The following is a 25,524-nucleotide window of genomic DNA, read 5'->3' on the forward strand; positions in this document are numbered from 1 at the left end:
ATGAGGTTATCCCTTAAAATAACTACGGTATTATCCTTAGCTAAGGCTGATGTTAAAACAGCAGTGTGAGAAAGCCTGCTTTTGATGTGAAAGAACAGTACTCTCTAGCGCAAATTAAAATCTTTCTGGCATAATTAAACTTGAAATCTATGTGCAAGGTCTTCCACTGATCTCATATGCATGGATTCGGACATGTGTGCAGTTCGTCAACTGGGAAAGAAACGCCTGAGAATTTCCCATGTGATTTTTATCTCCCTGAGAATGGTTGTTTTGCAGAAAAAGAGAACCAAATTGATTTGTATTAATCAATATATGAAAATAGCTTCTTAATGTATAATGTATTCCCAACGGGCCACACAGAGTTGATATATATTCCTTATTGGCTTTAGAGTCAATGCAACACTAAGACCTACTTCTTACATTATAATAAGCCATAATGTGATTTTTCAGGATTTTGGTTAAACACAATATAAGAGATCAACCATTGTGGCTTATTCAGCAAACTGGGATTAAATTAAACAAAGTGTCAGGGGAATGTGCTGCTTTGTGCTTGTAATTTTGGCCTACTACAGTAATTTTGGCCTACTACAATCCTAGCCTGATTCCCTCCGTAAGTGCTGGGATACAACTACAATTATCCATAATTGGCATGATTAATGGGAGTTGCAGTGTAACATACTGTAACCTGAAAGCCCTAGGTAAAAGAGAGCTAGTCTTCTGCAATATAGATAATTGTGCAGTGTTCTGGAATTACTGTAGAGTATTTTCTGATCTTGGGAATCTTTGCCTAGAGTGGCATCAAAAGAGCCATCACATTTCTTCCTCATTCTTTGTAGGAGACATAAGTTGGTAATAATTAAAACCGTTCATTCACTCTTCACCCTCAGGCGTTACTATGAGAACTTTCCAGGTTTCATTGCAGTCAAACTGCTGTTAAATGAATTATGTAAAGTAAAGCTACTTCTTGGACGGTAGTCCTCAACTTAAAACCAATCATTTAGCAACCATTCAAAGTTAAAACAGCATTGAAAAAGGTGACTTGCAATCTGTCCTCACAATTACGACTGTCGCAACATCCCCACAGTCATGTGATCAAAATTTTGGCACTTGGCAACGAGCATGTATTCACAACAGTTGATCATCATTTGCTACTTTCCCTGATGGCTTCTGACAAGCAAAGTCAATGGATTTGCTTCATGATTCACTTAGCAACTTCAGTGATTCACTTAATAACCATGGCAAAAAAAGGTTGCAAAATTGGGCATGACTTAACCACCTTGCTTAGCAGTGGAAATTCTGATTAGAATTGTAGATGTAAGTCAAGGAGTAAATGTATAAAGGTGCCTCTATTTTCATTTGACTGAGATCTTGCAGCATACAGAATTAGAAAAGAGGGCATATTTGATTGTTCCTTGTCACATCTGACAAATAGTTTGGGATGCAACTCTCTCACATTTATTTGGAATAAGCATTACTGCATGTAGTGAGACTGTTTCTAGAGCAAATATACAAAAACATATTATAAAATATTTAAGAAATTAAACAGTCGTCATATCTTTTTGTATGCTGTGGCATTTAGGATTACATATTTTGAATGTATTTTTGGTTTGTTCATACTCAATTTATATAAACAAACCCCTTTATTTAAAATAACTTATTCCTCTCTAGTACAAATATTGCACTAAAATGAGCTTAGTTGATGTCTGGCTAGAAGCAGTTTTTCTTAGGAGAAGAACTTTGTGGATGAGAGACTGAGAAGATGTTCAACAGATCAAGAAGGCAAAATATAACTTTTTAATTTAAAATTTTAATTTAACTAAGTGACTGGATAAGGTCTTTTCTGTAGTGGCATTCTAATTTTGGAGCTTCAATGCTTCGGAGGAACTTACATGTTTTTAAGGCTTTCTCTTAGTTGTGGTGGCACGGTGGTTAGAATGCAGTATTGTATGGCTAACTCTGTCCACTGCCAGGAGTTTGATCCTGACTGGCTCAAGGTTGACTTAGCCTTCCATCCTTCTGAGGTTGGTAAAATGAGGACCCAGATTGTTGGGGGCAGTATGCTAACTCTGTAAACCGCTTAGAGAGGGCTGTAAAGCACTGTGAAGCGGTACATAAGTCTAAGTGCTATTGCTATTGTTAGTTGTATTGCATTTGTATTTATTTTTTTTGGCAATTAAACTTGACCAAACACAAGAGCCAGTATTAAGGCCAACCTGGTTTAAGGTGACCTGCATTCTCCTAGGGAAAGAGGATTCAGAAGTCTGTTTACAAGGCCAGGTGGCGGCATTTGCACAACATCTGTTGGACAAAATCATTCACAATCATTCCAGGTTGGATGCCAATTTTGGTACAGGTCCAGGGGAGATTGGTTATCTGTCTTGATTGGTTATCTGGGAACAGTTTGATCCTGTTGGACCTGAGGAAGTGGACAAGGTGCTTAGAATAGTGAGCCTGCTCCTTAGATCCCTGCCCTCATACTAGTTGCAGCTGCCCGAAAGGTCTTGTGTGGTTGCATCTGAGTGGTAGTTAATTCTTCCTTGAAAGAGGGGGTTGGAATAAAGAATCATTGGTTTGCCCCCCCCCAAGAAGCCATCACTGGACAATTGTGGACAAGTATTGTGGACAAGACGGTTGTAAAGCATCTTTAGAACCCCAGATGAAGCATATTATCTGGACTCCTTTCAGTCGGGATTTAGGCCTGAACTTGGAATGGAAATGGCACTGGTCGTGTTTTTGGATTATCTGTGCTGGGAATGGGACGAGGTAGTCCATCTGTCTTTCCTCTCCATAATCTCTTGCCAGCCTTCCACACCACTGGCCATGGTATCCTTCTGGCATGGCTCTCTGGGTTGAGAGTGGGCGGCACAGTACTGTGCTGGTTCTTTTCCTTTCAGCGGAGCTGTTACCAGTACACGGTTAGAGTTAATTGGGAATGAGAGGTCCTGCCCTCAACCCTTATTATATTCCACAGAGTTTGGTACTCTCTCCACTCCTATGAAGCTACTGTATGAAATCATCTGTTGCCACGGGTAAGATATCATCAGCATACTGATGATACTTAGTTATTATCTCCACACCTGGCAAACTAAGTGATGTGGTTGATGTCTTATTCTAGTTTCCTGGAGGGATTTGGATGGGGAACAACATGCTTCAGCTGAACCCTGGCAAGACTAAATGGATCTAGGTTTGTGGTCTCTTTGGCTTTGGGACTTGTATCACCTTTGGTTTTGGATGGGACCAGTCTAAAGTAATGGGGACAGTCTGCAATCTGGGGCTCCTTCTTAACCTTAACTGCAGGTGGCAGTCTTGACTAGGAGAGACTTTGCACAGCTTCCCGTTGTACACCAGTTGCATCCTTTCCTGGATTGCTCACTCACACCTTGGTCATATCCAGAATGGATTACTATAATGGCTTGTACGAGGGGCTGCCTTTGAAGACTATTTAGGTTAGAACCTTCAGCTGGTGCAGAATGTGGCTGCACAGATTGTTATCCTTGTCCCTAAGAGGGCATATACATGATACCTCAATTCCTGTTAGCTTCCAGGTGCAATTCAAGGTGCTGTTTTTGAGCTTTAAAGTCCTTCGTGGCATGGGGTTCGGGTATTTGAAGGACCATCTTTTCCCAATTACATCTACATGTCCCACCAGGCCAGGCAGGAAGGACATGCTGTGGGTCGTTTTCCCTCCCTCTCCTCCAAGTGAAGTTAGCCCACCTCTGAAAACCTTGAGAAAGGTCTTTAAAACCTGATTTTTGGTGATCCCATGTTGGGGGTGGGCGGCTGCTGCAAGATGGCTGCATATTAAGTAATGTTTGCTTCCCCCCCCTTTTTTTTATGTTTAACCGCTTCATCTGTTTTATTTTGTTTGTTTGTTTTTAGGTTGTTGTGGAGTTAGCGGTTGTTGTATGAGACCCCGTGTCATATGTTGGTGCGATGGGCGGCTCTATAAACATGCTAAATAAACACACGAATGCGATTGTGTAAACACGAAGGGATAGGTAACAATCGGGAAGGCAGTATGTAGAACAGCTCCCTCGGCTCCCCTCCTCCGCCCGCTGCCTGCTCGAGACGGAGCGCCACGCCCCCTCGCCTCTGTGGCCACACCCCTTGACACAGCCGGTCGCTCTTTCCGTCCCGTTCCTCGCGCCAGCGCTGCGGCGTGACGTCACGCGCTGGTCACGTAACCCCTTTCATCAGGGCTGCGGCGACAACAACAAGGAAGTGGTTGAGCGAAGAGGGTCGCTGCCGTTGCTAAAGCTAGCGAGTCGCCTGAACCTTTCGTAGTCGGGTGAACCGTCCTTCTTGTTCGTTCGTTTTGCAACGCCGCCATCATGAACAGCAAAGGCAAGAGGCTGATCTCCTCCTCCTCCTCCTCTTCCTTCCTTCCCTCCCTCCCCCCCCCAACAACCCCACCCAATCGCCTAACCAACCTTTAGCAGGGTCGCTGCTCCTTTAAGGCTACCGCCGCAGTGTTGTTATGGGCGGGCCTACTCAATGACTGGCGGGAGCCCTGACCAATAGAAAGCCGGGCGAAGTCGGGGTGAAGGCAATGGGGGAAGGGCTCAGGTTGGGTGGCTATGACGTAACCTTCCTCGGCAGGTTGTTAACCCTTCGGCTGCTGCCCCTGGAACGGGTGTTCGTGGGCCGAAAGAGCCCCTTGCTTTCCCTTTCCAGATGTTCGCCGGAAACACGGGAGTCCGGAGACACCGCACGGCGAAAGATTTTGATGGTGGCACAGTTTCTCGGGGAATGGATCCCGTAGGTGCCCCCTTGCACGCGAAGGGTAGAGCTTGGTCGCCAGAGCTTTGAGGGGAGGCTCGCAGCTTTGACGAGTAGAAGGGGAAAAAAAAGTCCCTTGAAGTCGATCCTTTGGTGGGAGCTCCCCTTTTCGCACAGGACCGCAATGGGCAGGCGTGGGGCCTAATACTGTGCTCTCTACCCGTTAGTCCTGAAAGGGATTGAGATGCCAAAGTTCCAGAACTGACAGCCAACCCATTCTTGTTCTGTATACACAATCCCTGGTGTTCCTGCATGGGATGCTTTGAAATGTACCTAATTTCTCCCCTTGCTTGCAAAGAGTATGTTAAGGGTTTACTTACACACAAGCCCAGGGGCATCATTTGCTCCTGTCAAAAGGTGGCTCTGTCTTACAACGGTTCCTTCTTTCCTTTGTAAATTTAAGTGCTGTAGGGAGAGGCTGAGGTTGGACACGGGGCTGGAATGATGACTTAAAGGGAGAAATTGTGTTTGATCCTCGGGGAGGGGTTTGACACCAGAATGTGCCCTCTCGCCTTTGGAGTAAAATTGGAAAGAAATGAACAATGAACCACAGAATGCAGAAGCAAGTCACAAAAAACGTGGGAAGGATTCGCACATTCATTTCTCCTTTTGCTCCTTATTAGGTGTTGCCCTGCATTTAATTCATTACTTCTTGGATGAGAGGTGTCGTTTTTGTTGGCAGGTCCTAAAAGAAAGGAAAACACGTTGCAGGATCATACTTGGATAGTGGGGGCATGTAAGAGTGGGTTAAAAAAACAATCACATATAATAATAATAATAATAATAATAATAATAATAATAATAATAATAATAATAATTAAAGTTGGAAGGGACCTTGGAGGTCATCTATTCCAACCCCCTGCTCAGGCAGGAAACTTTATACTATTTCAGGCAAATGAATATTATTATTATTATTATTATTATTATTATTATTATTATTATTATTGCCTCTTGAGGAGCTCAGAATATGAACTATTTGGACTTAAGTGACTCAAGCTTATTAAATACTCCCCAGTAAAAAGGGTTGCCCCAACTGAATTAATTTAGCTTATACGTGTATAAATGATTACAAACTGATGGTATTAACTCTGTATGTCCTTTACTTATTTTTCATTGCTTCCTACGACTTTTTTCAATACATTATTGCTTAAATGCTACCTACCTACAGAGTATTAATTAAATTCTTTTAAGACACAAAACAATCTGACTGCTTGAGCATATTGTCCAAAGGAAAGCTATATGCTAAGGAGTGGGCAACCTAATGAGTGTAGCCAACTTAAAAGTTTCAAGTATAAGGGGCTGGAGGGTAACGTCTACTTTCTTGTAAAATCTAGTTCCTTATAGCTGAATTCGGCATATGCTTCCTTTGGTTGTGTGTGGCAGGCCAGAATGAGGCATTTGAACAGTCTTAACTATTTTGGAAACAGCAAAATATAGGCAATTTATTTGGGGTGTGTGTGTCGGGGGTAGAACCCTAAAATCTGGGTAAGGGTGCTATATGTGCAATATTGTATATATTGGAAGAAATGCCCATGCACCCTTACAACTATCAAGCAAGCAACTCATTGGTTTTGCTTGCTTGATAGTTAAACCAGTGGATTTAAAATAGATTTGGTATCCAATAGAGAATGGTTAAGTAATTAATTTGTTGACTTCTGAAAAATATTAATGGTGCCCATGAGATGGCACTGTTCATTTAAAAATACAATGTAATTATTGACTACCTTTGTTCTTAAGCTTAATGGGAGAGCTGGTTTGAATGATATTACCTGGATCTCATCTATGGAGTTTTGCATATTAAAGAGCAGCTCTTTTGCTGTTTAGATATATTGTTTTTTGTTTGAAGTTTTTTCTTTCTTTCAAGTGAAGCTCCCAAGGGAGGGGATTTTCTTATTTCATACACTTCCTGGTCTTTTACAGGAAAGACAATTGTGCTGACATTGATCAATTTCTTTTCTTAGGTCAATACCCTACACAGCCTTCCTATCCAGTTCAATCTCCTGGTAATCCGTCTGTGTTCCCACAGACCATACCACTTCCTCAGGCTCCACCTTATTCTGATGCCCCTCCTGCCTACTCAGAAGTATGTACTCTAATCACTTTCTGTTGTAAGAAATAACATAAGACTTTCTGGATCAGATCAAAAACGTCTTTTCACTTAGCAAAATAATAGCTATGATTGATAATTGATGATCCAGACAGGTTACTACCATACTGCTGATTTAATTACAAGGATGTTCTCTAGAAGGTTTCCAATTCTTTTGGAGGTAGTTTTGTAAAATGTTTTCATTCCATGAGTTGTGATTTCATCATATGCAAATTATACATCTGCCTGAGCACTTCAAGGTCCACATGATGATCAAGATACCTGTTGATGCCAAAAGCAGAAGTGTATAACTTCAACTTTAGGTGAATGTAAATGAAAATAATGTTTTATACTGAACCTCTTTCCATTTTTCAAACTGCAGAATTTGGCACTTGAGACTAACTATGGACTTTGGTTCAGATATCCTTTTAAAAGTCAAAAGTTTTACAAGGCAAAGGATAAATGAGAGAAAGCTATAAACTTTGTATGTCCTGTTTTGAACTTCCCAGAGATATCTTGTCAGCTGGTCTACATTGATTTATTTTTGCTTAATTTCGGAAGCTTATTTCCATTATCTGTGGCAAAACCTCTTTCTAAGTAGAAAAGAGAGCTTTGAGAAGGAGAATTTCTGAGTATAAAGCCATAAGGAATGCTTTATGTGTGTTTTCTTCCTCAGCTGTACCGCCCGAGTTTCGTACATCCCGGAGCTGCCACTGTACCTACTATGTCTGCAGCTTATCCTGGTGCTTCACTGTACCTTCCTATGGCTCAGTCTGTAGCTATGGGGCCAATGGGCTCTTCAGTTCCAGTGGCTTTTTATCCTGTTGGCCCTGTCTATCCTCCTGGATCTACTGTACTTGTAGAAGGTGGCTTTGATGCTGGAGCAAGGTTTGCAACTAGTGCTCCTGCTAATATCCCTGTAAGTAGGCACAGAATATTGTATTTGCTATCCCTGAAAGAGGATTATGCAACTAGTCCCCCTCCCTAACCCTTTCACGGTAATAATGGTATATTACGGTCTGTGCGCAATTTCCAAGATGCAAATGAAATCATTTTTTTCTCTCTATATTTTCATGATTGTAAATACAAAGCGCCTGTAAGGATGTTAAGGATTTTTGGGCTCAAGTATTAAGGTGATGTAAACTGTGAGGTAAGGCAGGGAAAAGGGCCGCCTGCAAGGGTCCAGTGTCTTTTATGCTTTTATCTCTGTAGACGTTAGTGAGAATGATAACATAAATTTCCTCGAGCTCAAGGTGACACTGAGGATGCTTGTCTGAGGATGCTTTGATCTTCTTGTAGTGAATGCATCTTTACTGAGGAGGTACCCTTTTGAAAGGATAGCCTGCTTGATTTGCAAACCTAACTTATCTACAGAATTGTCAGGGAAGCAGGTTAAAAAAAAGATATCCTAGCCTGCTATAGTTTAGTCATCCAACCATAGTTTGAAAAAAAAATCTAGCTTAGTGTAACTCATGCATCCTGGAAGCCATGCAAGAAGCTAGCTAAAACCGATTTTTGCAGCCCAGCTTGGCAGCCTCTGTCGAGTCTGTGGTCTGCACTTGGTTAGCCTGGTCTTACAGCATCCCTCTAATCTGTTGCTGTTGTTCTCTTTCAGCCTCCTCCTCCTGGCTGTCCTCCCAATGCAGCCCAGCTGGCTGTCATGCAGGGTGCCAACGTGCTAGTGACGCAACGGAAGGGCAACTTCTTCATGGGGGGCTCTGATGGTGGCTACACCATCTGGTGAAGGAAGGGGGGGGGCTACATTGGTGTAAAGGGACGACATCACATACTGTCAGCACTTCTCACAATGTAACCGCTTTAGTCGTATTAACCTGGAGTTGCAATTTAGACACATGATGATGCGGGGTGTCTTCCTGGTGCCCTGACCCTTCAGGCACTTTTTCTTTTTTTAAAAAAAAGCAAATTTTAAAATACAAAACCATGCAATGGTAGGAGTGCCTCTCTTAAACCTTGGGGGTTAAATTGTGAAATGAATGTGAGCTAAGCTATCAAATTTCCCTTTAGTTCCACCAAGAGAGTGCTTTTCACTGCAGCTCTCTTTCTCTGTGTCTGGCTTTTATTAATCAACTATATATAAAAATGGGGTTGGGGTTGGGGATGAGAAATGGGGGAGGGAGGAACGGAAGTTGGAAAAAAACTGGCTTCCATGTATCAAACGTACAAAGCTTGCAGATCAGATAACACCCGTTGCCAATGACTAGGACTAAGATCCATCTTTCCTTTTCCTTAGAATCAATGGTGCTGGGGAGAAAGATAGTCAGACATAATGTTTTTTTGGGGGGCATCTGTGGTGGATGCCTGTTGGAAGAGTATGATGGGGGGGCTCAATTTTCCATTTCAGAACCCCTTGGTTGGTTCCTTCTACTCACCTTTGCTCTCTGTTCCTTCGCTAGGAAAGTATGCAGCTAGAGCGATGTCCCAGGATGTCCTTTTTTATATATTCTTAAGTGATTTTGGACTCCTTTGCACATTAAAAATCTAACTGAAGCCATGTTTTGGTGCCAGAAATACAACATTTCATTAAATGCTTCCTGTATGTTTCAACAAACAAAACAAAAGAGCTTAAAAAATGAAACCATTTTTTTAAAAAAAAAGGGTGTGGGGGAGGGAAGCAACCCAGTGTCGTAATAACAAAAACTCTTAAGTGGAATGTTATTCAGGCTAGAGAGACAAAAAAAAATGTCCGGTAGTTGTCAATCAGTGTGCAAGTTTGCTGGATTGATGGGGTTTTTTTGTTGTTTTTTTTAGATGCAAACATTTAAAAAAGTGAGTTGGGTACAATGAAGTCTTATTAGGATTAAGAAGAATATTTCAGGGATCCTCAATCTTTTGTTGTTGTTGCTTTTGTTTTTATGAATTAAAAAATTATCAGATTTGGTGAATATATTTTATCTTAATTTTCTGTGTGTTGTATGTGTCATGGTCATCCATACAGCTGACTGTTAATGGAAGGTTGGGATTCTAGGTCTCTCTGTAAACACTGTGGTGCACTTAACTTGTGGACTTTTTATACTAAAAACAAGTAGAATAAAGGCTATTTTGAAAATTTGAATAAAGTGACAAAGTTGAATTTAGCCTCTTAAATTCCTGTCCATTACAATGCTGCAAGTTTTAAAATTGAGTTTGCCTTTCTATCTGTTCCTTTGTTCACGGTGCTGTCAGTGTGAAAAATGATAAATTTATTTATTTATTTATTATTTAAACTTGTCTACCGCCCTATTCCCGTAGGACTCAGGGCAGTTTACAGGGAAAAATTAAAAATACATAACATACAAAGTTAAAATCGATTAAAAATAAGATTAAATTAAGTCCCTGAATTTAAACTAAAACCCCATTAATAAATAATTAGAACCCCTCAGTCTGGGCCAGACAGCTCAAAAAACCAGGTTTTCAAGTGCCTGCGAAATGAGCGAAGGTCGGGGGCAGTCCTAAGCTCCGTGGGAAGTTGGTTCCAAAGGGCCGGCGCGCCCACAGAGAACGCCCTTCCCCTGGGGATAACCCGCCGGCATTCCTTGACCAGCAGTACCCTAAGAAGGCCCTCCCTGTGGGAGCGCACAGGACGATGGGAAGTTGATGCCGGCAGCAGGTGTTCCCTTAGATAATCCGGACCCAAGCCATTTAGAGCTTTATAGGTCATTACCAGCACCTTGAATCTCACCCGGAGGGCAACCGGAAGCCAATGCAGCTCACGGAGAAGAGGTGTTACACAGGAGTATCGGGAAACTCCCATAACAACTCGCGCAGCTGCATTCTGCACCAGTTGAAGCCTCCGAGTGGTCCTCAAGGGCAGCCCCATGTAGAGAGTGTTGCAGTAGTCTAGCCGGGAGGTCACGAGTGCATGGGTGACTGTGCGTAGGGCATCTCGGTCCTGATAGGGCTGCAACTGGCGCACCAAACGAAGCTGAGCAAAAGCCCCTCTGGTCACGGCTCCTATATGGTCTTCAAAATTGAGCCGTGATTCCAAGAGGACGCCCAAGTTGCGAGCCCTATCGACGGGGGGTAACACCTCACCCCCCATCATTAGTGGTGGAACAACCTGGTTTATCCGAGATGCCGGTATGCACAGCCACTCAGTCTTGGCAGGATTGAGATGAAGCCTGTTTCTCCCCATCCAAACCCGGACCGCTTCCAGGCAACGGGACATCACGTCGAGTGCATCACTGGGTTGGTTTGGGGTGGAGAGAAAAACTTGGGTATCATCAGCGTACTGATGATACCCCACCCCGAAGCCACGAATGAGCTCACCCAGCGGTTTCATTATATGATATAGGGATGTTACGAACACATGTACTGCTACATAACAATGTTAAGTGTGTCATTAGGAAGCCAGTTAGTATTCTTTCTTTAAATTAATGCAAGGCCAGTTAAAACCTCCTCCTTCCCTAAAATTGCTATTAGTCCCAGGAAAGAATTGTCATTAACAGCCATGCGTGCTTTCTTTTCTCAGAGGACAGCAATGTAGAGTGGATTATTTTCTTTGGGACTGAGTCGTGGGAGAGAAAGGGTTAAAACTTTAAAACTTTTCCTTTCCGTATGCCACAGTTCCAATAGAAATCTTTTTCCTGCTTCTGTTAATAAGAATGCAGTACACCAGTATGCTTCTAAAAATGTTTAGAACTGTATATAGGCCTGAATGCAACGATACAATTAATCAGTGGAACAACCTGCCTCCAGAAGTGGTGAATGCTCCAACACTGGAAATTTTTAAGAAGAGACTGGACAGCCATTTGCCTGAAATGGTATAGGGTTTCCTTCCTGAGCAGGGGGTTGGACTAGATGACCTCCAAGGTCCCTTCCAAATTATTATTATTATTATTATAAATATTTTATTTCACTAGAGCAGTTTCTCCTGACATTAGAAGTTCATAAAGCTTCTCTTCTACGTGTCGAGGATTATAACAGCAAAAAAAAAGCAGTTTTGCATATTAAATATATTTTTGGTTTGAAGTGGGTTTTAGTGTTTGCTTCACCTGTGGATAAGATGTGAAAAAAGATAGCTGCCGTTTGGGTCAATCCTCACCCTGGTGTTTTCTTTCCTATACCAGATAGCAACCTCTCTGGGGTTAAGAGGTGCCTATTTGCCTATTCTAATTTTAGATAATTAGAATTGGACAGCATGATGACCACTCGGCACTGTAATCTCAGGGTTGGATCACTGCAATCCGTAAATAACTTGTGTGTTGCCACCAAGGTGTGGAACTCCTAGCTCAACTACTTTATTCAAGCCAGAGTTCCCCAAGTATATAAACAACATTGACTAATCCACATTTAATTCCTTGAGTAAAAGAATGACAAACCTAAAACTTCAGTTTATTTAAGTTAGGACAGTCTAAAACATGGCAGCGGTGTGTCCCCTTCTATATGAAGTACTCTTCTTTTTCACGTTTACAGGGGAAATCTTCCATTTGGACTGATCCCTCTGGATCTGCTTCAGGCTGTTCATAAGTGTGATAGTTGCCTTTATTCTTGTACAGGTAAACAACAATTATCCCAACGACTGAAAGGAGAGTGAGAAAAACCACGGCGATAACAGCTTGAAACAAAACAGAAAAGAAACTTTAGGACAGATTGTTTCTGAGCAGATCTAGCCAACCAAGCAATCGTTAGCCTGAGAACAAGCTTCTATCTTACCTGCTTCCCCCCCCCCCCCCCCGTAGCACAGAAAACCTCGCCTTCCCTTTACCATTTTATCTACCATTAACATTTGCTGCCAGGAAGATAACATTTGAAAGCAAAAAGCTAGAGATCGTTAAGGCGAGCTAATGTTAACAGTGTTAGAACTACAGCAACCTAGGGACCCCAAAGCCTCTTAGTCTGAGGGCCTTCCTACCTATGACTCTAAATGGTAGGATTAAAAGGAATGAAGCAAGCAGAACAGCACTGAGCGATGTGGAATTTATGGAGGAAGGAACCTAGAGCCCATTCCTTACATGTTATTTATAATTAAAAGTAATTGAGGTTCATGCTCCATAGTGCAGTTAAACTTCTACATTAGATCCATCTTTCTCAAGCTCAGCAACTTTTAAGCTATGTGAACTTCCAACTCCCAGAATTCCCCGTGCTTTAATACATATGCAGGATTTTAGACAACATGGGAATCGGATCAAAATCCTGCACATGCATCGTGGTCTACCTTTAGCTTCCACTGAAGGAGTGGACACATGTAGCGAATGGATCGCATCAACAATCCTGTTGGTTTTTATGTTCTTGCACCGACTTCGCTTTTGCGTGCCAAGTCCTGCCAAGTCACATTCTTCCTGAATCTGCAGGCCTTCACTTTTCAGATTCAATTATGGAAAGGTTATATGGTTTCCATAACAATACAAATGATGAAATTGATAGGGTACAGGATTCTGCCCTCTTATGAATTACAGCCCTGATCTACAAAAGGCTTAACTTCCTAGCCTTGAATGGGATGATAGCGTGGCTCCTTCAGATGTTATCTGGGGAGCAGCAGAATAGGCTTCTAACGCGATGGTCCCCCCTGAATGAATTCTCTGCCCAGAGCTGTATGCCTGAACCTCTACAAACAGGCAGTAGAGATATGTCAAATGCAATAATGCGACTTGAAAATGGTGTTAGTCAAGGTTTCAGCACTGGGGTAAAGAAGTGGGGGCTTTTGCATAATAGCTTCATGCACTAGATCAGGGGCAGGCAACCTTGGCTCTTTTATGACTCGTGGACTTCAACTCCCAGAATTCTGGGAGTTGAAGTCCACGAGTCATAAAAGAGCCAAGGTTGCCTACCCCTGCACTAGATGAACAACTTTGTTCCCCTCTAGAACTGCTTAACCATTTCTTTTGAGTCAAAACATGCAAAACATTCACGGGAGGCAGAAACCTGCCTTTGAACAGGGAAGTTGGATGATTGCAGTGCATTTTTTTTAAAGAAAAAAAGCTCAGAGCAAGGATGGAAGCAGCCATTACTCCTGGGATCATTACCTCCAAAAGCACTACCCAAAATGAATGATATAACACCCTGCGTATCAAGAAATAAAATGTGCCAAGAGGATGGGTAATCTTAGCTAACCTCAAGGGATAAACAAGACCAGCATCACACTTTTGTCCTTGGGTGCCCCAAAATGTACACACTGTGCATGTGCATGTACATGTGTGCATGAATTCACATACATACTTATAAAAGGCAGCCACTGGCTGAAAAAAATACCTGTCCTTGTGTCAACGATACACAGGTCTGATCTGGGAGTAGTTCCTAATACGTAGGATACACTGGCACTTTTACCACCTGCCATCTATGCTGCTGGCTTTACCGTTAGTGCTTTGGGGCCATGTTGGAATGCACCCCATAATTAGCTCTGTAAAGATATTACTAATACCTCCTATAACAGCCATATTGGCATCCTCTTGGGACGTAGGTGTGTTCATCTTCTTCATGAACGGACTGGTCAGCACCCCTTCATAGAGGAGAAAAGAGGGAGATGTCAATATAAGCAGCAGATAGTGTGCTTGATTTGAACCAGGAAGTCCAGATTCAAATTTCCTTCCATCATGAAAATGGAAGAGGGGAAGGATGACCTTGCAACAGGCTGTCTCTCCACCCCCTCACCCCGCTACTTTCAGGCTAACCGACTTCCCAGAGCTATACTGACGAGAACAGCAGGAAGGGGCAACGATATCCTTGCTGAAGGAATGAGAGTAAATACAGTCTACTACAGGGGTCTTCAAACTTGGCCCTTTTTATGGCTGAGGAATTCTGGGAGCTGAAGTCCACAAGTCATAAAAGGGCCAAGTTTGAAGACCCCTGCAGTATACTAATAAATATACTGCATCTTCCAGAAGTAGGTGTGTGTCCATCCTGCTCGTGTGTGTGTGTGCGCACACACACACACACAAACACACACACACAAACAAAACACCAAGGTTTCTTTTCTACAGGAAAAAAAATGTGTAGGCTAAATAAGATGAGATGTCGAGACATAATATGCAGCAACAATTGCAAAGCCAGGGCTTAAAATAATTAGGAGCAAGTACTTTTGGTGGAATAACTGGCCAGATTGAAAGGGGAAGAAAAATGCCATTGAGGCTGATGGAAGAGTTGCTCAGTAAAAGCCTTCAACCTTTGGCTCCAGTTACAGAGCAGAAACAGGTCTGTTCTGTAGTGTTTCAGGGCTGAGGTAATCATGCTTACTCAGTGAATATCTAATAATGTACAACAGTGGAATTGCCAACAGGAACAAATGTTCTGCCAGCAACTCATTTCTAAAGATTTCTAAGACATGCCAGCTATTTGGGAGCCAAACTCTTTACAAGGATGTATGACATCGAGGGATCTTATCATAAGGGCCTCTGAGCCAGACCAAAGTTTTTCCAGGCTGCAGATAACAACCTATTTCAGGGGTGTCAAACACAATTTCATTGAGGGCCACATCAGCATTGTGGTTGCCCTCAGGGGGCCGGGTGGGTATGGCCTGGGTGGGTGTGGCCTACTGGGTGGGCGTGGCTAGAGTGCGTATGGCCTACTGGGTGGGCGTGGCCAGCTCTACATCGTTCGCATCAAGGGTGCCTATTGGGGCCTGGGCAGGAGTGGGACAGATCTGAGGGTCTCTGGCAGAAGGAGGGTCTCTGGGCCAGGGCCAAGGCAGTGGGGGCCGTTCCCTCACTGTTTCCAGGCTGGCTTCGCGGGCCGCATGAAACCACTTCGCAGGCCGGATCTGGCCCCTGGGCCTTGTGTTTGACATGTCTGACCTATTTCCTCCAAATGGTGGCCAAGTCCAAGGGATCCAGCCATATACACATCTCACCCTTTCTTCCTTTCCCCTGCTGCAAAACTGAATTATATTTGTGAAGCACTAAATTTATATCCTCTCCTTCCAATCAAATTCATCAGTAGGCACAAACCAAAACATTATGCAAGACAGCAATCTATCTAATGTCTGGTTAGCGAAAACCCTATGTGTGGAATTATGCCTTTTCATCTTGTCCCTTGCAAAGCTCTCTTTCCAGGTTATCCAGCATTTTCACCTATGCAGAAATGAACATCTGTTTAACAATACACAGTGTTTAGACTATGTATATATGTACAACATGCTAAGATAACATTTGTTTAACCTCATTTTTTTTTACTAGAACATAAATGGTGAAATTTATATCCAATTTAAGCTGTAACCCATAGTTTATAAATCACACTGACCAGGTTTAAAACAATATAAACAAGCAAACCACATTTTGACTTGAAGTCTGTCTTGGAACCAACCTTAATTTGGCATCATATGCTGAGCAATAATATAGTTTGGTTTTAACTTAGCAGATTCAGTGGGTGAATCTGTTTAATTGTAGTTTATTTGTCATTTATTCAGTAAACAATGACCATAACAACAATGGTTCAGCATGATGTGAAAGCCTAGGTTGTTTAAGAGATATTTATTTCCAAATAAATAGGCTACTCTCTCTGAAGAACTCTGAGCTTTTCTTGAGACATTAGAATGACTGCAAACATGCTATGAAATTATAGCCAGTTCATCCAGTAATTATTTGGAGTAAGTTAAATGGAGTCAGAGAAGACGCCAAAAGGAAAAAAAAAGCAGAATGAATAGATGTGTTCCTTTGCATGTAAAGCTCACAATCTATGTTGCATTTATCTATAATTCTCTCTCTCTCTCTCTCTCTCTCTCTCTCTCTCTCTCTCTCTCTCTCACACACACACACACACACACACACACACTCTCTCTCTATCATCCATCACATTTCTGAACTGCCCAACTCTTAAATAAAGGTCCTCTTATTAGCAAATAAAGAAATGATATTAGAAATGATAACTTTTGTCTGCCTGTCAAATAACTTTTGGGTGCTGTAACATACTCTGTGACATTTATTGCAAATTATTATAGCTACTCGCCAAAGGATGAGTAGGATGGCTAGTATCTTAAGATCATGTTCTATTTTCAATATTGGATGGTTTGCAAACCAGGCTTTTTATGAACAGAACCTATTTTGGCTCAGTCAGGAAACCATGGTTAAAAATCACGGCTCAGTACAGTGGGTGACATCTAACAATTGATTTATATGTGAATCAAGCCTAGTGGGAACAGAGGAAATGCCAACTAAATGGGCTAGAGTCAATATAGGGCAGGAGTAGGCAACCTTAGCTCTTTTATGACTCGTGGACTTCAACTCCCAGAATTCCACGAGTCATAAAAGAGCCAAGGTTGCCTACAAGTCCTCCCTTCTAGTGGCTGTTTCAGCAGCAGAGAAACACTGCTTGCTTATGTTTTCAAAAATGAAAGAGGAAGGAAATTGACCAAAACCAAGCATTTCTACAAATATTTTTACACATAGAGACATCTACATTCTTATCATTTGGGCAAGAGGCTGGGCTCATAGTTTACACTAAACAGTAATCTAGCTTCTTTGATCTAGGCTTCTAGTAGAAGCCACAGTGGTAACAAAACTATTAATTAAGCTATTGTGCAAATGTTGTGAATTACATACTGGTGTCATTTTGCATACTGCAAAATGTCCAGACAGAGACTATAATTTGTGACATTTAGATGCTGATGTCCTGATGCAATATAGTTATCTTCTCCCTGCACATATGTCCACAAAAAATTGTATCAAAGTCATACAGCTTGTACACCATAGGTGGTCTATTATCTTGTCATCTATAATTGATAAATTAAAGAATACTGCAAGCGGAATATATCATTCTTTCTAAGTACTTCAGCATTCGCTTTTCTGAAGTCAGATTCTGAGAATGTCAGAAGCAAGCCAGTAAAGCCAACACAGCAACAACCAGACAGACAGGTCTATCCTGCATTGAGAATGTTTGTGGATTGTTTGTGAATTGAAAAAAAGTGCAGCATATATTTATAGGATAAATCTTAGCACTCTCTGCCTACGCAACAGCAGCTGTCATTACTGAAAAAGGATTTCCAATTCTTTCCATCGGGGCAAATATAGCTATACTGTTGTTGTTTTTTGCAGAGGATAGTGAACATGCCACTCTTCTAAACTTTGGTATTTGCTGCTCAGCAGAGGTAACAGGGCTCAATTTCAAAGGCCTGCCACTGGAGATGGGTTCCTTTAGTTGTGGGCAGACAGAATTATGGCTTTTGATTGTAGCCTCTGATTATTATAATGGGAGATATGCTAACCTTCCAATATTTAACCAGCTTTTTATCTGCATATCTTCAGAAACCTTAGGGCCGTGGTGGCAAACCTATGGCACGGGTGCCACAGGTGGCACGCAGAGCCCTCTCTGTGGGCATGCATGCTGTCGCCCCAGTCCTATGCCTTCAGCTGGGTTTTATAAAACATTTTCGCTTTAGGCCTCCACCACCGTGTGCAAAAAATAAAAAAGGTTCAATCAATCAATCAATTTCAGCTTCTTGCGGGGAAAAAAAAAAAGGTCTCACAAAGTTAGAATTGATTGATTGAACTTTTTAGTCCCACCCAGTCTGCCATTACCACCACAGCCATGCCCACCCAATTGGCCACACCCACCCAAAGGCCACACCCACCCGGCACCTGACGATACATAAGTGGGTTTTAGGTTGCAATTTGGGCAACTCGGTCTCTAAAAGGTTCACCATCACCGCCTTAGGGAATTGAATTCCACCTCCAGGGAAATGTTTGTTTGTCCACTGGTTTAGAAGAATATTGTGCGGGACCCCAACTGAGAAAATCTACAGCTTGTTCTCTTGTATTCTGCAATATTGATATCACTAATCGCATAACTTTATTTGCAGTTGCAAATTTTAAAAAGCTAGACAACTATTTTACTTAACTTGCAAATGGTGAGGTCAATTGTTTCGGATTTGCAAGTTATATTTTATCTTTTGTTATAAAAAAATCTCATTACAAACAAAATCTAATGGAATGGAACCATGATTTGTAGCTTAGAGTTATGTATTACAGTATGGCTTAGGTGCAGCAAACCATGTTTAAAATCAACTATGGGTTTATGTGGGCCCAACTATAAGGATGATGTTTCCTGAATATGTTCTCCTTTGTTTCTGTACAGCCACCTCCACGTCTTGATTTAACAGTGAAAAAAGATAATCACCTTCTCCCCTACTACCATAATTTGCTATAAAATGGCTAAATATGTTAGATATTGTACATATACTTTTAAATCCTATCCATGGGTTCTCAACAATAAATACTTTGAGCTGCTGAAATGAGGGGGCCAGGGGAAAAATAATTTTCTACATCCATCATTTTATGAGTAAGCTTATTCTTCACCCTACTACACACTATACAGATTAAAATAACAACTTTTCCTTTCTCTAAAAAAATTTCTGTTTTATCATCCCCTTACTCCTGAGCGCACTTACCTGTGGCTGGTGATGTTGCTGGAATAGCTGCCATGGCATCACCCTTCTTCGTTAAGGAGTTTTGACTTTTAAAACTGTAAAAAAAAATTGAAGCTGTGGAAACCAAAAGAAAGAAAACCAAAAGATAATGCTGTTATCCAGGTAATGCTATGAACAGAAATTTATCAGTTCGTCCTTACTGTTGATCAGAGTGTGCAAGTGGATATTATGAACAACTTCTTCTTCTTCTTCTTCTTCTTCTTCTTCTTCTTCTTCTTCTTCTTCTTCTTCTTCTTCTTCTTCTTCTCCTTCTCCTCCTCCTCCTCCTCCTCCTCCTCCTCCTCCTCCTCCTCCTCCTCCTCCTCCTCCTCCTCCTCCTCCTCCTCCTCCTCCTCCTCCTTCTTCTTCTTCTTCTTCTTCTTCTTCTTCTTCTTCTTCTTCTTCTTCTTCTTCTTCCCTCCTCCTCCTCCCTTCTCCATATAAATTACAGACTGGTAACTTTAGTAACACTGCTTGCATTTTTAAACAAGCTTATTAAAAAGTATGCCCCATGGACTTTATTAGCTCCATGAGGTCAACTCTACAGTTTTCTTGGCAACGTTTTTCTGGCCAGTGCCTTCTTATGGTGGAGAGAGGCTGACTGTCTCAAAGTCACCCAGCTGGCTTCCATGCCTAAGGCACGACTAGAACTGTTAAGCAATAGCAGCTGAATTTCTAAACAGACTTACTAAGGAGCACACCCCAAGAAGCTGACTACTCATTAAAATTTTAAGCATTAGCAGTGCATTTTTTTTTCTGTGACTTTGACAGGTCACAGACAAAAAGGGAGGAAAGAGATTACCGGTTAAAAGCATGCACCAGCACTTCTGAACAGGGACTATAAGCAAATAGTCTGTGAAGTTCTTTTAAAATTGGCAAGTTATCAAAGCAACCAGAAATAACCGTGTCTCTTGACTACTGCATCTTGCTCTGACTGAAGCTTTTAAATTATTTTCAGAAGTAGTCTGGCATGTAATACATTTAGAGCAAGGATAATAGAACAAAGAACCCGAGGGGCTGATTATCATAAAGAGTTAATAAAGAATGGAGGAAGGAGAATTTCTAAAACAAAAATGAAAATCAAATATATCAACATGTAAAGACTCACAGATCATTAAAAAAAACCTGTGAGAAATGAGTGGTATAAAAAGAGATAAAAATGGGATCAGAGGAGAGAGCTGCCCAGTAGAAAAATTTAAGAGGCAGGACAGTTCTGAGAGAAGACCAGGAACACCACAGCAAGGAGTCATTAGTTTAGGTGAAGGCTAAAAGGTGAAAAGCTAAGAGAGGAAGATTGGGATAGATGGCAAAAAGCAGTTGACTCATAGAATGATAAGGATGACTACAATAATAATAATAATAATAATAATCCACCATCTGTTCCAAGAATTCTGCAACAGGAGGAAACAAGTGGCAGATCTACAGTATGTCCAGACTTAACATTTGGAGTGGGTTACTGGGTTAGCTCACCCATATATTCAACAGGGAAAAGGGAACTAACTACAAACGAGGATGACATGCTTTCAAAGCTAACTGCTGTTTCAGGTGCAATAAACAGGTAAAGGTGAAGGTTTCCCCTGCCACTCATGTCCAACTCTAGGGGGCAGCGCTCATCTCTGTTTCTTAGCCAAGGGAGCCAGCGTTGTCCGAAGATGCTTCCGTGGTCATGCAGCCAGCATGACTATATGCCGAACGGGCCCAGAACGCTGTTATCTTCCCACCAAATAATATCCATTTATCTACTGGCATTTGCATGCTTTCAAACTGCTTGAGCTGGAGCAAAAAAGGGAGCTCACTCTTATCATGCAGTACTTGCTTTCAAACTACCAACCTTCTGGTTAGTTATTTATTTTATTAAATTTATATACTGCCCTTCTCCCGAAGGACTCAGGGCAGTGAACAGGGCATATATAAATAGAAAATACAAAAATTAAAAAAGAGTTAAACAATTGCCCAGATAAAAACAATAGCAGTATAAAAACCCATTAAAAACCCTGACGCCCCCCATCAGGCCAGGCCAGTTTGTTCAAATAAATGGGTCTTCAGACCGCGCCGGAAGGAGCAAAGGTCCGGTGCCGTCCGGAGCTCAACCGGCAGTTGGTTCCATAAAGCCGGAGCGCCCACAGAGAAGGCCCTCCCCCTGGGGGCCACCAGTCGACATTCTCTGACCGGAGGCACCCTGAGGAGGCCCTCTCTGTGGGAACGCACAGGGCGGAGGGAAGTTGACGCCGGCAGCAGGTGGTCCCCGAGGTACTCCGGACCCATGCCATGTAAGGACTTAAAGACCATAACCAAAACCTTGAATCTCACCCGGTTAATGTCTTAAAACCGCTCGGCCAGTGGCCATACTTTCTTGGAAAAAAATAAAGGACAAACCAGGAAAAAGGGTAATTGAATATTTAGGGGGTGAGGAAACCTGAATTCTGGAGGTTTCTTTACCCCCTAAATAGAATGGATCTAGGAGCATGTGGGTTGACTATATCTGAGTTCATCCCAGACATTTAACTAGGTTACACATTTAGCCCACTGTTTGAGCTCATGCCAAACCTATACAATAAAATGCATAGGCTAGATTGGCTTTATGCGTTAAGCCATACGCACTTAGACAGTTGTGCAAATGCAACCACTGCCTAGTTCACTGTGCTGTTTGAACCCAGCCTATAATAAATGATCCAGGGAGGGCAGAAGCATGTAAGACACTACCTAGCCTAGTCTCTAGGCCTCTGCAGTGCTGTTTTGGTTCAATGGTGGTCGGATCCAGTTTGGTGGCAAGTAAAGGCAGAGAAGAGCAGCAGGGACTGTTGAAGGAGGAAGCCTCACTTACCTCCTGGTCCTGTTTCCTTTGCTCCCCAATAACTCAGATCTGCAGAGGGACCCTGTCAGGCCCCATCAAAGGCCTAGAGACTAGCCGTAGAAATGCACACAGAAGCCACACCTTCTGGTCTGGGCCTAGGAGAGAGGAGGGCAAAAAGTTAGGAACAGAAGGACTGGAAAAATTGAGCATCAGACTGCTGCTGCAAAGCCATAGGAAACACTTTGTGCTTGGTGTGTCATGAGAAGAACAAGACCACAAGACTCCACTGGAAGTACCCATCTCGTAATCCATCACAGGAAAGCTTGAAAGGGGAACTAGTTTGAAACAGCACCCTTTCGAAAGAAATTGTATGCGAAATGGAACCTGGAGTGACAAGATTAGCTGCCCTCCATTAATCATTTCTCCATATTAATTATTACTATTTCCAATTTCAAATGTTTGAAAGGCACCCCCAAATCTGAGTCGTAAAACTCATCACTTTTTAAATGATATATTAGAGAGGATGAATGTGTGTGTGCACATGGGTCATGCTCCTTCCCTTTGGAGATTTTATCCAGCGCCAATAATCACAATGAAGCCAGAATACTTTGTGATGCGTCTATTCTTCATAGTCATTTTGGCATGGAAGACCATTTTTATTTTCTGAGATATTTTAAATACAGTTTAACTTTAAACGATGCTATGCTGTAAAAAATAAATAGCTATATGCCTTTTAATACTTCATTTAAGTATTACTTAACATAATTACTTAAAATGTTCCATTTTGTTTTACATTTTAGTTGTTTGGTTCATTTTATGAAACACCACAAGAATACGATCAAGGGATGATTTAAATATACCAGTACAGTAAAAAAATGAATACAACATCCACAAGCTACTGTCTTTGTGGAAGTGATGAGGAGGTTCAAAACCATATATGAAGACTTTCTAAGAATTTCTGTAGCACTAAGAGACAAAAGTTGTATCCATAAACTGTAAGTTTCATTATGCCAGTTTAATTATGCCATTGCTGATTGTAGCTGAAGAAAGCCAGCAATGATCTTTTTATCTTCATGAAAAAGGCAGCCACTGGTTCTGTGGGTTGGATCAGTATTTAGTGCTGTTCCCTTGTTTGCTATTAAGACCACTCCTCCGTTTACTCTCCAGATTGGTAAGATTTGCCATCCCTTTTTATCTAGAGCAGGGCTTTTCAACCTTTTCACCCATTGTACCACTTTTAGGATATGGCAAAATCCGAGTACCACCAGTCGCCTAGCAAGGTGTCAAAACCTTGATGACCCCCCCCCCAAATGGTAAAAAGTGATGACGTACAGGTATTCCTCGACTTACAACAGTTCGCTTAGTGACTGTTTGAAGTTACAATGGCACTGAAAAAAGTGCCCCCCAAGCCACAGCCGAGCAAGACACCTGCCGGCCCACCCGGCGGCGCTCTTCCTCCTGTCCGAGGTTTTCATTGTTGTGAGCATTTCTCTTGAGGATTGGCAGTGGGGGTGGGGGGGAGGTGTTTGGTTTTTATTCCACCCGTCTGCTGGGTGGTTGCAGCAGGTTTTGGTCAGATCACACGACCCTGGGACACTGAATGTCATAAATATGAATCAATTGCCAAGCATCTGAATGTAAATCACAAGAGCCTGGAGATGCTGCAACATTCCAGCTGATCGGTGCTTCTTCTTGGCTCAGAAGTGCCAGGATCAGCGCCAAGCTCCAGTTGGAGCCTGGTGCTGATCCTGGTGCTTCCACTGAGCCCTGACAGCCCGAAGAAGCGCTGATCCTGGCACTTCCGCTGAGCCCTGACAGCCCTGCAGCTCCAGCCATCTCTCGCTCAGGCTTGTGCGGTGCTGCCACCGGTTCAGCTCATTCCCCTCCTCCGCTACCACTTTTCTAGGATGGTCGCATACCACCTGCCAGGTGCCAATGTACCACAGGTGGTACCCGTACCAGTGGTTGAAAAGCCCTGATCTAGAGGATGACATGGGCATTCTTCATCACCTGTGAGATTGTGCAGCCCCTGTTGTTTTATTAACTGAATGACATAGAGAACGGGTGGACATGAAACCTTGAGAAATAAATAATGCATTAAAGTCCAGTGAACAAGGAAATCTAAAAGAATCTTAAAATGGAATGAAGGATTAAGTATTAATAAAATAAAACAAAAGCAAATATTTTACAAGTTACTGTAAGGCATATAATCAAGTTGTCAAGAGAAGTTGTCCTATATGTAAACAAATCACTAGTCAATTGAATTGGCAATTCTTATTGAGAGTTGTTGAGGAAATGAATTTTGGAGAAGGATTCCTACATTCTATTAAAGCTATATATCAACAACAAATTGCACAAATTATAATTAATGGGGGGCTAACAGAGATGTTTAAAATTGAAAAAGGTACAAGACAGGGATGCCCCCTATCACCATTATTGTTTGTTTTAACATTAGAGATTTTATTATTTAAAATTCGAGAGTCCTCTATGATAAAGGGAATTAAAATAAAACAGAATGATTATAGATTGAGAGCTTTTGCTGATGACTTGGTTGTGACAGTATCTCAACCGATACAATCGGTTATAGATTTGATGGAAATTATAACTCAGTATGGTAAGGTTTCTGGGTTTAAGGTGAATAGTAATAAGACTAAGATATGATCTAAGAATATATGAGTGAAAGGGAAATGTTAATTAAATTAACAGGTTTTGAAATAGTAAAAAAGGTTAAGTATTTGGGAGTGTATATTGCAGCTTCAAATGTAAAATTATATAAGAATAATTATGAAACATTATGGTTGAAGATACAAAGGGATTTAAATAATTGGAAAAAATTACAATTATCTTTATTGGGAAGAATCGCAGTTGTTAAAATGAATGTTCTGCTGAAGTTTCTTTTTTTGTTTCAAATGATACCTATATTGAAAAAGGATGCCAACCTTGATGAATGGCAGAAGGGTATTAATAAATTTATTTGGGCAGGGAAAAAACCAAGAGTTAAATTTAAGATTTTACAAGATGCTAGGGAAAGAGGGGGACTCAAGGCGCTGAATTTGAAACTGTATTATGATGCGGTGGTCTTGACATGGGTTAGTGATTGACTTAATTTAACTAATAAGAGAATACTTCACCTTGAGGGTTGGGATTTGGTATATGGATGGCATGCATATTTGCTTTATGATAAAAAGGTGGATAGGGCTTTTAAATCTCATATTCTTAGAAGTGCCTTGTTACATGTCTGGAAAAAGTATTAGTATAAGTTAAATTATAAAATACCAATTTGGGGAATTCCTGGACACGCGATAGAAGGTGTATCTATGGGAGTGAGTTTGGATATGTTTTCCTATAAGGAATTACTTAGATTGGAAGGGAATGATTGGCAACTTAAATCATTAGATGAGTTAAGACAAGAAAACATAAGTTACTCTTGGTTTCAATATACCCAATTGAAAGCTAGGTGGAAGTTGGATCAGAAGGTTGGCATCACAATTACAGATGAAAATTTAGTAAAACAAATTAGAGATTTAAATTGTG

General features: G+C 41.6%; 2 protein-coding genes across 3 annotated transcripts in view; one reads left to right on the forward strand and one right to left on the reverse strand.

Annotated features, from left to right (window-relative positions):
* The first annotated feature begins 4,086 nt into the window (after positions 1 to 4,086).
* On the forward strand, positions 4,087 to 9,768 carry DAZAP2 (DAZ associated protein 2). The gene is made up of 4 exons (XM_083352757.1): positions 4,087 to 4,344; positions 6,741 to 6,862; positions 7,542 to 7,784; positions 8,481 to 9,768. The coding sequence occupies exons 1-4, from the start codon at positions 4,332 to 4,334 to the stop codon at positions 8,607 to 8,609; spliced, it is 507 nt and encodes a 168-aa protein (XP_083208883.1). The 5' UTR covers positions 4,087 to 4,331; the 3' UTR covers positions 8,610 to 9,768.
* Positions 9,769 to 12,166: 2,398 nt separating this feature from the next.
* SMAGP (small cell adhesion glycoprotein) overlaps positions 12,167 to 25,524 on the reverse strand; it is a 29,777-nt gene continuing 16,419 nt past the window's right edge. The window contains exons 2-5 of one of the 2 annotated variants that reach the window (XM_083352478.1): positions 22,021 to 22,145; positions 19,179 to 19,252; positions 14,223 to 14,300; positions 12,167 to 12,419 (exon numbers count right to left, since the gene is read on the reverse strand). In XM_083352478.1, the coding sequence (XP_083208604.1) occupies positions 12,244 to 12,419; positions 14,223 to 14,300; positions 19,179 to 19,212 (288 nt within the window). In that variant the 5' untranslated portion in view covers positions 19,213 to 19,252; positions 22,021 to 22,145 and the 3' untranslated portion in view covers positions 12,167 to 12,243. Of the gene's footprint in view, positions 12,420 to 14,222; positions 14,301 to 19,178; positions 19,272 to 22,020; positions 22,146 to 25,524 lie in introns of both variants that reach the window. The other variant, XM_083352479.1, reaches the window with a different exon arrangement.

Source organism: Vipera ursinii (genome assembly GCF_947247035.1).
Source record: "Vipera ursinii genome assembly, chromosome: 2".
Lineage (NCBI taxonomy): Eukaryota > Metazoa > Chordata > Lepidosauria > Squamata > Viperidae > Vipera > Vipera ursinii.

Bases quoted from the DNA above. Each gene is read 5' to 3' on its own strand.
- DAZAP2 (XM_083352757.1), top strand. The intron at 6,863-7,541 runs GTATGTACTCTA...TTTCTTCCTCAG, and splicing joins CCCCTCCTGCCTACTCAGAA to CTGTACCGCCCGAGTTTCGT. The intron at 7,785-8,480 runs GTAAGTAGGCAC...GTTCTCTTTCAG, and splicing joins GTGCTCCTGCTAATATCCCT to CCTCCTCCTCCTGGCTGTCC.